The sequence below is a fragment of the Apteryx mantelli genome, unplaced genomic scaffold (genome assembly GCF_036417845.1).
Source record: "Apteryx mantelli isolate bAptMan1 unplaced genomic scaffold, bAptMan1.hap1 HAP1_SCAFFOLD_20, whole genome shotgun sequence".
Lineage (NCBI taxonomy): Eukaryota > Metazoa > Chordata > Aves > Apterygiformes > Apterygidae > Apteryx > Apteryx mantelli.
This window is the reverse complement of record NW_027118553.1, coordinates 3,688,821-3,701,948: the sequence shown is the minus strand read 5'-3', so window position 1 is coordinate 3,701,948 and position 13,128 is coordinate 3,688,821. Positions and strand designations below refer to the sequence as shown.

The 13,128-nt window shown below is 49.6% G+C and overlaps 1 protein-coding gene across 1 annotated transcript; it reads left to right on the top strand.

The window, feature by feature from the left end:
- Positions 1–9,714: 9,714 nt before the first annotated feature.
- LOC136995979 (olfactory receptor 14A16-like) lies at positions 9,715–10,674 on the top strand. Its single transcript, XM_067316973.1, has one exon. The coding sequence runs from the start codon at positions 9,715–9,717 to the stop codon at positions 10,672–10,674; it is 960 nt and encodes a 319-aa protein (XP_067173074.1).
- Positions 10,675–13,128: the final 2,454 nt, after the last annotated feature.

Below are 13,128 nucleotides of genomic sequence, written 5' to 3'. Positions count from 1 at the left end.
CGCTGGAAGAAAGAGATTGCTGTTGCATTTAGAAAGAAACACTTATCAGCTGGTAGAAATGAATCGCACACAGCACAGAGCTACGAAACCACAGTTCCTGCAGTTTTGTGGGGAGTCTGTTGTTCTACAAAAGTGCTCTGTCATGAAATATATATATAATCAATACACACACATATATACACACCTATATGTGGATATACATATATACACATCACATATATATATATATCATTCACATATATATATATCATATATATATATTACGTGTGTGTGTGCGTGTGTGTGTGCGCGCGCGTGTATTCTTTACATGTCTAGGAACTACAGAAGGCATTCCTGAGCATCATCTTTTTTTTTTTTTTTTTTTTCCCTTGGGAGAATAGTTGTTTTCACCATTGGAGAAAGACATTTAGCCAAATCAGGATATTCAGGAGAGCTTTGCAGAGACTTGTACCATCTCCTGTGCTGTGTGGTAGGAGAAAGACTTAAGAACATAGTGTGTTTCCATTAAATCACCAAATGCAAGAGAATGTATTTCAGCTCTAATCTGGAAGCTGTACTAGTGCAAGTGAGGGATATGGACTATTCAGGGAAGTTAACAAATGTCTCTTGTCTTTCAGGGGGTATTAATCACATTTTAAAAGAGGATGCAATGTACAGTGATGAGGAATCACCTTCAGGGTTCTGAAGATGAATTGTCTCATCAAATGCCTACTAGACAAGAGGAAACATTCCTTAACTGCTACAGTAAATGTCTGTGTCCCTTGGATTCAAACTGCTGGGTCTTTGGAAACAGCCTTGGCTGTTTTAAGAGTGAAGGGTGGGAGAAAAAAGAGTAGAGAAAAGCTGGCCGGGAAGGGAAGGTTATATCAATACATGGAAGAAGTAAGCATGAAGCTGAAGCTCAGTACTGGAGCTCCAATACAGTACGTTGTTATTACTGACCAAAAGGAAGGACCGAGCCTCCACCAGAAAGATCCACAGACTCTTAGTCATGTTGACTTAAAACACAGTATTCCTGAAGTGACTCAAAACCAAGGAAATGTGTTGTCCATCCTTTTAGGCAATAAATAAATAAATAAATAAATAAATGAAATATGGGTTTGTGTAGCCAAACAGCTGGAGAGCCAGGCTACAGGCAAGGGTCTCCCCTGGAGCCTGCAGGAATAGGTGCTCTGGAGAAGTTGGCAGCTCCTACCCTGGACCTGTCCACTCTGTTTGCTAGCACCACCTCCCCTGAAGAAAGATGCACACAGGCACCTTTTCACTTCTTTAATCACATAGGATTCATTGATTCAAGTGTGTGTGTGGAGGGGGACCAGAACTGCCTGAGTGTTGCTCATCTGATCAGACTCACAGAGAAATGCATCCTGGGAAAGGATGCTTGGAACTCCTGGCAAGCAGGTGGCCTGGTTTTAATGTGCTTCCTGTTCTTTATGCCTGAAAATCCACATTTCTTTTAGATTGAAGGACTTCTAATGAAGATGTTGTGCATGACCATCGTTTTCATTCCAAATTGAACAGTCAAGAGGTTGCTGACAGCTCAGGGAGCTGGAAGACGCTGCTCATAAACCTCTCTCCATGGCAAGAGCTCCTGCTGGTCTCATTCAGACAGTGGTTTTCGTCTCCTCGTAAGACTCTGTAGCTCCCAGGAGGTGGCTCTGCATCAGCCTGACTGCAGCTCATGCTCTCCTTCTAGCCTCCTTTTTTTGTGACGCAGCCAATTTTTTTATTTTTGTTTGTTTTTTGGTGGAAAGAAATGTGTTTCCTTTCCTTCATTGTACTTAAGAGGAACAGTTATTGTACACTTGTTGATTCATATAAACATTTCCTTTATTTGGGTACAGTTACCAAATATAAAAAAATGCAACAGCCTGCAATGCCCCATTGGAGGCACTAAAAGCATTTCAACACTTCTATTTGTACATCTGTGCCTTTTTCTTAAGGAGAAAGTTAAAGCATGAATAGACTTGATGCTGTTCTGTTCCTTCTTACTTTTAGGCAGGAAATCTGTTCTGTTGTTTGGCATCGCTCTATTACAGCATTATTATACCTTTAGGAGAAGCACCTGAGAGCCATTAAAGCATGGACAGACATGTTACCTGGTTGGATGCTCATCTGCCACATAAGAGGATTATCTCCCTTCGGGTTATGTGATGGCTGCCTCTGTGGTCATCTACCAGTAATGTCTAGTCAGTGCCCACATCTACTGGTAGCACTTTCCCCCTGGGGACCAGAACTGCCTGAGTGTTGATCATCTGATCAGACACAGAGAAATGCATCCTGGGAAAGGATGCTTGGAACTCCTGGTAAGCAGGTGGCCTGGTTTTAATGTGCTTCCTGTTCTTTCTGCCTGAAAACCCACATTTCTTTTAGATTGAAGGACATCTAATGAAGATGTTGTGCATGACCATGGTTTCCATTCCAAATTCAACATTCAGGAGGTTGCTGTCAGCTCAGGGAGCTGGAAGAAGCTGCTCCTAATCCTCTCTCCATGGCAAGAGTTCCTGCTGACCTCAGTGGGATTCAGACTGCGTTTTTCATCTCCTCATAAGACTCTTTAGCTTCCAGGACATGGCTCCGCATCAGCCTGACTGCAGCTCATGCTCTTCTTCTAACCTCCTTTTTTTTCGATAATAGTGTAATGAAGCCCTTTTTTTTTTTTTTTTTTTGTAGAAAGAAATGAGTTTCCTTTCTTTCATTGTACTTAAGAGGAATGGTTATAGTACACTTGATTATTATAAACATTTTCTTTAGTTGGATACATTTACCAAATATAAACAATGCCACAGCCACAGCCTGTAATGCTGCACTGCAGGCACTAAAAGCATTTCAGCACTTCTATTTGTACATCTGTGCCTTTTTCTTAAGAAGAAAGTTACAGCATAAATAGACTTGGTGCTGTTCTCTTCCTTCTTACTTTTAGGCAGGAAATGTATTCTGTTGTTTGGCATGCCTGTATTACAGCATCTGGACCTTTAGTGGAAGCACTTGAGAGCTCTTAAAGTATGGGCAGACATGTTACATGGTTGGATGCTCATCTGCTACATAAGACGATTATCTCCCTTTGGGTTATGCGATGGCTGCCTCTGTGGTCATCTATCAGCAATGTCTAGTCAGTGCCCACATCTACTACTAGCACTTTCATCCTGGGGACCAGAACTGCCTAAGTGTTGGTCATCTGATCAGACGCACAGTGAAATGCATCCTGGGAAAGGATGCTTGCTGCTTTGGTTGTGGGGTGGAGGCTTGTCTGCTTATGTGCTTGAGGTACCACCTGCAGGCAATGGCTGTTGATCTTCCTGAACAAGGAACCTGCTCCAAAGGAGCCTCTGGAAATGAGACAGCAGGCTGTGAGCTGGGGAGCTCTTCAGACAGGCAGAAGGTTGTCACCTCTTACAAAATGAACTTTGAAATTATGATTCATAGCCAGGCTCCTTTGACAGTGCCTGCCCTCAGCTTTCCTGCCTGTGTCGTTCTGCTTGTGCTCCAGACTGACTTGGACACCAGCATCCAGGAAGCCCGAAGGACAGCACCAATTATCATTTATATTCCACATGTCCATGTACAGTGGGAGGCTCTTGGACTCTCATTGAAAGCTACATTTACTACACTGTTACAGAAGGGTCCAGCATAGGCACCAGTTTGGTAGCTTGCAACACCAGCTGGATGCCATGCAAATGTCCCCAAAGAGCTCTTCCTATCAGTAGCTTTCCTTCTTCAGGTTCCTGTTCAGTTATGTAACCTCAAAGCACCTCAATGCTGTGCTTTCCCAAGCGAATGGATACCATCACCACGCGGGCACCCTACCTGAATCTTCTAGAATTTTCTGTGGCAGCAAACAGCACTGAAAACGTTTGTCCAAAAGTGTTTTCTGAGTCCAGAGATTCAGTCAGACCCAGCCTTCCCCCCATTCCTCCCCCCCACAGGCTTCTTAGACAGATGTTTAATTTTGCCTGGGAGAATAATTCTGGCAATTTCAGGATAGTTATTTATATCTTGAGCGAAATGTATGCAATGTTTGCCACGTACAAGGCAATCAAGATCTGTTGACCAACAGCATGTCTTCTGACAGTCTGCCATTGCAAAAGATGGGTGTCACAGTGTTCGTAACAGGAATGGATTTAACATTTCAGTGCCTTAACTACAATATCAGTTCTTTCTTCATAAGGGCCAAATCTTTACAAATTAGGAAGCTAAATTCCACCTTGCGTTTCAGCAACTTTGGGAAGACAACTACACCGATTTCCATCAGCAGACTTCAGTAGGAGTACATCCTCCACTTTCTAGACTTCTGGGAGTTGCCATTAACAGGTTACACTTCTGGTGATGGTGTTTTCCTGAATACAGAAACACAAATCTTAACTGGATGTGTTTATCCCGCATCCTTTTCTGCAGAGATGCTGCCCAGCTGGGCACTCCCCAGCCCGTATCACTGCAGGGTGTTGGTCTGCCCCAGGGGCAGGACCCGGTGTTTGTTTAGTTTTGAATTTCACAAAGGTACTGGCCACCCATTCCTCCCGCCTGCTGAGGTCCATCTGGATGGCAGCCCTTGAGCTTATGACTGTTTTCCTGATGAGGTGCCATCTGCAAATGTGATGAGAGTTGTGTTCTCCACGTCATTGATGAACGTGTTAGACAGGACAGGTCCCCGTATAGACCCCTGTGTACTCCACTTGTCACCGGCTTCCAGGTAAAGCACCACTCATTCGCAAAAGCCCTTGGAGCTCGATCATCCAACCAGTTTTTAACCCATCCGGTTGTCTGCCCAGCCTGTCATAATTCCCTATTTGTATACAAGAATATTCTTGGAGACAGTGTCAAACTCCTTGCTAAAATCATCGTAAATGACACCTACTCTCCTCTCCTCACCAAGTACAGATCTTTTATCACAGAAGGCAATCAGGTGGGTCAGGAATCATTTCTCTGCACTAAATCCATGCTGGCGGTTCCCAGGCACCTTCTTCTCCTTCAGGTGCCCAGAAATGTGATGCAAGATGATTCACTCCATGAAACACTCCTCACCAAAGAGAGGCTGAACAGCCTGCAGCCCCCTGGGTTGTCCTTGTGGCCTTCTCTGATGATGGGCACAACATACTCCTTCTTCTGGTCATTGGGGCCTCCCCTGATCTCCACAACCTTTCCAAGAGGATAGAGACTAGCCTTGTTGTGAGAGTGGCCAGCCCTCTCAATGTCGTCAGGTGCAGCCCATCCGGTCCCATAGACGTGTATGGGTTGAGTTCTTGCAAGTCATCCCTCCCTCAGTCATCACCCAACATTGGTTACTTCTTTTTTTCCCCCTCTGGACTCCTGACCAGGCACAACAGCCTAGGAGACCTTCTTGGTGAAGACTGAAGCCAAGAAGGCATTGAGCTCTTCACACCTATCTACATCTGCTGTTAATAGATTCCTTGCCTGATCCAGCAGTGAGCCAACATTTTCCTTTTTACTCTTTTATTGTAACTGAAGCTGTAGCAGCTCTTCTTCATGCTCTTCAGGTTCCCTGCAATTGTCAATCCTAGGGGAGCTTTGGCTTCCCTAACACCATCCCTTCTCACTGGACAATATTTCTAGATACCATCTTTGCAGTCCCTCCTTCCTTCTGCTTCCTTATTGCCCTGGAGCTCAGTCCTGAGTTCCCAGTGTAGCCACGCCAATCTCCCAAGATGTCTGCTAGTTTTACTGAGTACCACTATGGACTCTTTTTGCGCTTGCTGGGTGCTGTCCTTAAAGACCTGCTGGCTTTCCTGAGCTGCTGGGCCCTTCAGAACTGCCTCCCATGGGATCCCCCACCAGTCCCCTCAACAGGCCCAAGTCTGCCCCTCTGAAGTCCAGGGTCTGCACTCCTCTACTATCCTTCCTCACTCCACTCAGGATCTGGAACTCTACTTTTTCTTCATCACTGGAGGCAAGGCAGACACTGACTGTACCATCCCTGATCAGTTCCTCCCTGTTTGAAAATTTCAGATACAAACGGGCATCACAAATCGTGCATTTGTGCTAAGAAGCTGTCCCTGACACCCTCCAGAAACCTCCTGGCCTGCTTGCACTCTGCTGTCTGGCCTTCCAGTTCATGTCAGGGGGATTAAAGTCCCCCCAATAAGAACCAGGGTCTGTTATCCACAGACTTTCTCACATTGCTTAAAGGAGACGGCGTCCACCTCCTCACCCTGATTGGATGGTCTGTAACTCCCATTGTGATGTCACCCTTGTCACCCACAAGCTCACACCCAAAGCCTTGCCTTAATGTGTTAGGAGCTCCACACGTCTGAGCTGTCCCTTCACACAAAGGGCATCCCCTTTCCTCATCTTCCCCGTTGGTCGCTCCTGAAGAGTTTGTACCCTACCATCAGGGCTCTCCTATCGTGCAAGTGATGCCACCACACCTCAGTACTCTAGCAATGTTTCAGTCAGATTGGTCATGGTGCAACCTGTTACCAGGAGCCAAGGACACTGTGTGTGCGATGGCCCCACTTCAGAGCAGAGCCATGCTGGTATACAAAGCAGGTGGCAATGTCATGGTGAATGGAGGTTCCCACTAGGAGAGCAAAGCCTGCAGTGCCCAAGGCCAGGCAGAAACAGAGCTGGGCTGTGCAGGAATGGCAGGAGAGGAGTTTGCTGCCTGAGTTGACTCTGCAGCACCTTGGGGCCTGTGACAGAGCTGAACCAATGTCCCAGCAGGATGAGGTGCCACTGAGGAAGTCCCTGGCCTGGACAGCCTGCGATCAGCCACCCTGTGGACATCATTAGCACAGTCCCTGTTTATGTCATCTGAGGGTGAAAAGAGGGTCAGGGAGAAGAGAACTAGAAGGTTTTAAGAGTGCAGGGACATGAGTGGAGACCTTGGTGTGATGTGCCTCCCATTCATGCAGCACGCTTAGCTGTGGGCAGTACAGACTGTGCCCGAAGGCAGAGGTAGGATTCATTTGTTTGGGCAAAGGGAGGAAACGCAAGATGCCCTGGGGCACTTGCCCACCACCACTCCAAAAGGGCATGGTTGTCCTATAGGTGCCATACTGTATGTGCTAGAAACATGCAGTTGTGCTGGACACCCCAGACATCTGACATGGCCCTGCCAGCCTTTTTTTATGTCATTACATGCAGTGTCTGCACTGGATTACATCAGGATTTTGCACTGTAGGGATCTGCTTGTGTCACAGCTTCCTAGTGAGTGGTGCTCTAGCAGTATTAGGCATCTGGGGTCATTTGAGATGACCAAGGAAATTCCCCACCTGGCCCCCACCTAATGCTCCAGAAGGATGTGGGTCTCACAGTCACTCCATCAGAGCAAGCAGACACTGGCACATGACTTGGACCACCTCTGTCTCTTCAACTGTCCCCAGGTGTTTGTGTGTGAGCAACTGACTCCCACCCTCCATCTCAGGTGATTATAACGTGAGCTTAGACAGGGATCTCACACGCAGACATCTATTTTGTGTACACTTTGGCTTGGGCAAGGAGAATCCCACCTCCTGCTTTTTTTTGTGCAGTTGGTGGGAGAGAGCTGAATCCCACCCATCCTTGGGGCTTCTAAATGGGCATGTGATGCCCAGATTGACTCATCTGAATCAAAACCTGAACCATGGGGAAATGACCTCCCTTCTTGTCCTCGAGTAGCTTCCTGCCTAGTTAGGAGTGAGACATTTCCACCTCTTGCAGATAACCATGCTGTGATGAGACAAATTGTATTGCTGGAATCAGTTTCCCTTCAGTGTTGAGAAAGAGACCAATGGTGATTATTTTAGTCTCCTTCAGGGAACATTTCCCAGGAGGAGGGAGCACAAGGGACAGAGAAAGTCAGGACTTCAGCTGGGCCCCTGCTCCTGGGCAGGGCCAGGCTCCTGCAATGGAAGGAGCTGATGGCAACCTGGCAGCACTGCCCAGAGACAGCTGTGTCCAGAGGCAGCTCCTCTGCAAAGAGCAGCAGGGCTCTGGGCTCTGCCTGCTGCTGCTGACATGAGATGAGAGAAGGCAGAGAGAAGTGAAAGGCACTGTGGAGTGGGAAGAGAGAGGAGAGCTCATTGTGGGAGGAATCTTCACAGCTCCTGACACAGTAAGTCTCTGGCTGCAGGGCAATGCTCCTGAGGTTCCTGGAGGGATCTTCTAAACCCATCCCATCCTATGACTGATAGATTCAGGCATGAATTCAGTGACCTCTGGTCTGTGAGAAACTTCATCAACCCCTTCAACCCCACCTCAGCCTACAGACAGCACCAGCTGCACCTTGACTGCTTTATAAGAGTTGTTCTGACCTGCTCTTTAGCACCTGTGAGAGCAGAGACAGCTGTGCCCAGTGCCCTGTCCTGGGTGGTTTCTGTAGGGCAGAACTGAGCCCACAGAGTGTAGGATGGGGTCTGTGAGCAGCGGCAAGGAAAAGATGCTGGGACAGAGAAAGAGCTGCCAGCAGGGACAGCTCCAGGCAGCAGAGATGGACAGGCAATGAGAGGGACCTGCTAACAGAATCATCATGGGAGAATGGATTTGTGCAAGTCTTGGTCAGTCCCTCCGATGCAGACAGCTTCTTCCAAGCAAGCCCGCCATGTCTCTTCTCTGACCCAGCAGAGCCTCTGTCCTGACAGCCATGGAGTTCAGGGGCTGAGAGCGACTGTCCTGCGTTGTCACCATCTGTGAGGCAGCATGCCCAGCTGGGTAAGGTGAGGGCTTTCCTGAGTGTCCTTCTGTCTCTCTCTCTCCTTGCCTGCCTTGGCAGCAGGATCATGGTATTGCTCCTTGTTTCCCCTTCTCTCCATGATGCTCCTCCTGTTCTTCTCTCGGGCTCCCTGGGGTTGGGGGGGTTTCAGCTGCAGTTCAGACACCTGCCCTGCGAGTTGTGCATGAGAGGGGTCTGCTTGGGAGTGAGGTGTCAGCAGCCCCCTTCTAGTCCATGCGGTTCCAGGAAATGCAGTCTGTGGGGTTGGGAAATGAGCTGACTCTCCCTTAAGGAGAGCCCATCTTCAGTCCTTAAGGTCCTTTGACTGTTTCCCTGTCATGTCCTGGCAGACTTTGAGCTGCCCTCCAGAAGGGCACTGCTGCCTCATAGCATCTCTGTGATGTCCAAGAGACCCGTGAGGAATCTGCAGAGATGCTGAGAGTATGGAAATGGTGTTGGGAAACTGTATATGGGCATCTGAAAAGAGCCCAGTGTGTCCTTGGCTAGAAGGGGAGAACCAGGCTAATAGACAGACAAGCTGTCCTCACTCTGCACCAAGTGACAGGGAATACATTTTTGTCAGGACTAAGTAGAAATGCCAAGGATTTCTGCCTTCCAGGAACACTCCACAGGGGTAACAAGGATATCTAATAGAAAAAAAACACCCTTTAAAAATCTCTAAAACTCTGTTCCTCAACCCTCATTCTTTAGAAGTGGTGGTGCAGATGCTGAAAAGCCCTTCCACATGCCCAGTGGATTTCACCTGACAGGAACTGTGAATATCAGAGCTAGTCACCCCCATTCCCTTGTATCCCACCACTATACAGCCGGACTAACTTCTCTGGAGCTCATGGGCAGAAGTCCCTGTTCCTCATAAAACACTTAGCCACTGCAAAGTCGAGCTCAAGCAAGGGAGTTGCACAAAGATCCTCTGCGTAAAGAGAGAGGCAATGTGGGGGGTTACATGAGAACTGGAACATTTGGGGGACATTTTGCCTGAAAACTCTCTCCTAAATTCTCAATGTCTTTTCTTCTTTCGACAGTCCCCCATGCCCAGAGATAGTAACATGTCCAACAGCAGCTCCCTCAATGAGTTCCTTCTCCTGGCATTTGCAGACACACGGGAGCTGCAGCTCTTGCACTTCTCACTCTTCCTGGGCATCTACCTGGCTGCCCTCCTGGGCAACGGCCTCATCATCACAGCCGTAGCCTGCGACCACCACCTCCACACCCCCATGTACTTCTTCCTCCTCAACCTCTCCCTCCTTGACCTTGGCGCCATCTCCACCACTGTCCCCAAATCCATGGCCAATTCCCTGTGGGACACCAGGGCCATTTCCTACTCAGGATGTGCTGCCCAGATCTTCCTGGTTGTCTTCTTGATTGCAGGAGAGTATTTTCTTCTCACTGTCATGGCCTATGACCGCTATGTTGCCATCTGCAAGCCCCTGCACTACGGGACCATCATGGGCAGCAGGGCTTGTGCCAAAATGGCAGCAGCTGCCTGGGCCAGTGGTTTTCTGTATTCTGCGCTGCACACTGCTAACACATTTTCAATACCACTCTGCCAAGGCAATGTTGTGGACCAGTTCTTCTGTGAAATTCCCGAGATCCTCAAGCTCTCCTGCTCAGACTCCTACCTCAGGGAAGTTGGGCTTATTGTGGTTAGTGTCTGTTTATTATTTGGGTGTTTCATTTTCATTGTGCTGACCTATGTGCAGATCTTCACTGCTGTGCTGAGGATCCCCTCTGAGCAGGGACGGCACAAAGCATTTTCCATGTGCTTGCCTCACCTGGCCGTGGTCTCCCTGTTTGTCAGCACCTCATTTTTTTCCTACCTGAAGCCCCCCTCCTTCTCCTCCCCAGCTCTGGATCTGGTGGTGGCTGTTCTGTACGCAGTGGTGCCTCCAGCAGTGAACCCCCTCATCTACAGCATGAGGAACAAGGAGCTCAAAGATGCCCTGAGGAAAGTGATTTCATGGACATTTTTCAGCAGTGATAAAATTGCCTTTGCTCTCCACAGTTGAATCCCCGTTTATCCCAACCATCCCTGACCTTTGTTTGTTCACTTTATTTTTACTGTTACTATTATTATTACTATTGTTATTATTATTATGTGTTATCATGTTGGTACACAAATGCTTGGATTTATTCCACTTTTCCTGAGACTGCTCTGTCTCACCTGGTACCCACATAAAATCATGTCTAACACTGCATCAGAGCTGACTCTCGCACAGTATCTCTATAATAAAGTAGCTTCTACCCAGTGCAGGGCCTGAAGGCTGGGCTTTTCTTCCAAAGCTGGTGTCAAGAATAGGCCTAAGGAATGGCATGTCAAAAGGGCCTGCTGGGCAGGGTTCTCCATGGGTTTAGAAGCAAAAAGCTCCTAATCATGTAATGATCTCTTAGAGACCAAGGGCTGGATTTAGGACTCGCCCATCACTGTCCAGTAGCAGTGGAGATGACGAATTGTCAGTGATGATGTACAAACCTAGGGCTGCTCCACACGTTAAAGCACAGTGTCAGATGCCCGTCCTTCTGGAGGGGAAGCCGGAGGTGCCAGGAGAGCTCCGGGAATCTCCTGGGACAGTGTATGCCTGGGGTGGGCAGTGAGTGGAGCCCCACAAAGGGAGAGGTCCTCCAAGGTGGAGTCACCTAAAGGTAAAGTGCTAAACCCACGTATCCGTGGGCAAAGCAGGACTCTGCCATCCCAGCAGAGGCAGTGGGGACCCATCTGTCATGGGGAAGGGAGACTGGAGAGCGATTCATGTTGTCAATGTGATACCAGGGGCAAGATATAGAGGCGCACCTGGACTCCATCAGTACCCCTGGAAATGCTCCATAGTCCCTCCAAGCAGCTGCCACATCCACAGTCCCTGGAGGGATTAGAGGCCATGATCCCCATTTGGCTGGGTCTGCTTCCCACCCTGACCAGCATGGCCAGTGCAGAGGGACCCCGTGGCCCTGTGGCCCCACAGCCCACTTGCTGTGCAGAGCAGCACCATCAGCTCGGGGCCCTGCGGCAGAAGAGGGGAGGGGGTAAGGGAATGGCCAATGAGATCAGAGGAGGGATTGGGAGAGATGGAAGGAAGTGGAACTGGGCTTGAAATTGCCAACGTTTAATCCAAGACAATGTTTAGAGCATGGGCACACTGAAGTGAGCTCCCAGTGCAGAGCCAGAAGTCCTTGCTCTGCTGGCCCTCCACATGGCCTGGGAAGTGCCTGAAGAAGGATTAACGCTCCCCACCCTCCCAGCTCCTTGTGCCATCATCCCTCCTGACAACTGGCACCAAAAAGAAGTCTGGGAGCCCTTGTGGGAGCTAGTGTTGAAGGAAGCATGACCCAGGAGCCATATGAGTTTGCTGCTGTCCCTCAGGCCCTGTCCCCAGCACATGCCCTTCAGACAAAATGTGTGTCTTCAGACACCCAGTGTGCTGGTCCATATCCCGGATGTCACCCCCAGACAAGGCTTTGTGCCCAGCTGTAGGACTGGGCATCCAGCTGTGAGCCCAGGGATGACGAGCCCTCTGCTGGGTCCTCTGCGGGGCTGGCAGGGAGCATGCAGAGGAGGTCCTGGGACCATCTACTGAGCCCGTGAACCATCCTCCTCCCATGGGGGCCCTCAGGCAGGGTCTGTCAGAACAAAGATCTGGCTCAGATTGTTGTTGCAGGAGCAGAGAGGAGAAACTGCCCCAGGAAAGTCCTCCAGACTGAGCCCCTCATACCAGCCATTTCCAGCACTGGCCATTCTCCATGGTGCTGGTGAGGGGTGATCTTGGAATGTGACCAGCTCCGTCTGCCTGCTGGGCTCAGCACCTGTGTGGGGGGGATGGCCATCCTGCCTGGCCTCTCTCCCTGGGCCCAGGCACCAGCAGACCCCAGCACATGGCCTTCTGCTAATCCCGGGAGGGACAGGATGAGGGTTGGGCAGGGTCTGGGGACTGGTGGGAGGCTGCTGAACAGGAAGGCCATAGTGGCCAGGGCACCAAGGGCTGGGCCAGTGCAGGGATGAGGTGCAGATGGGAGCCAGGACACTCCAGAAGCTCCCAACAGTCACGGAGGGGACTCATTGCTGTTAGCAGGGCTGGGGGTCTCTTGGGGGCTGCAGCCATGAGCACCACCTGCCAGGACTCCCAGACCCAGCACAGATGCTCAGTGCTCAGTACCACAGTTCACGGTGCTCCCCGTCTCTTGTGTCACCATCCTCTCTCAGGAGCACTGCTGGGTGCATCACTCCCTGCCTGGGTGTGGAAAGGAGCTGCTGGAGCTTCTCTTCCCAGCCCTGCTGACCCCAGCTCTGCCCTGGTGTCAGCCCACAGGCTCTGCCCTGGGTCATGCTATGTCTCCATACACTCTCCTCTGAGACCATGTAGGGACCTGCAGCATGTATGTCTGCTTACAGCTGGCCACCATGGCCCACCTGCATGGTCCCAGGAGATCCCAGCAAGGCTGTGCTTGGAGGTGAGGCTCTGATTGTCCTT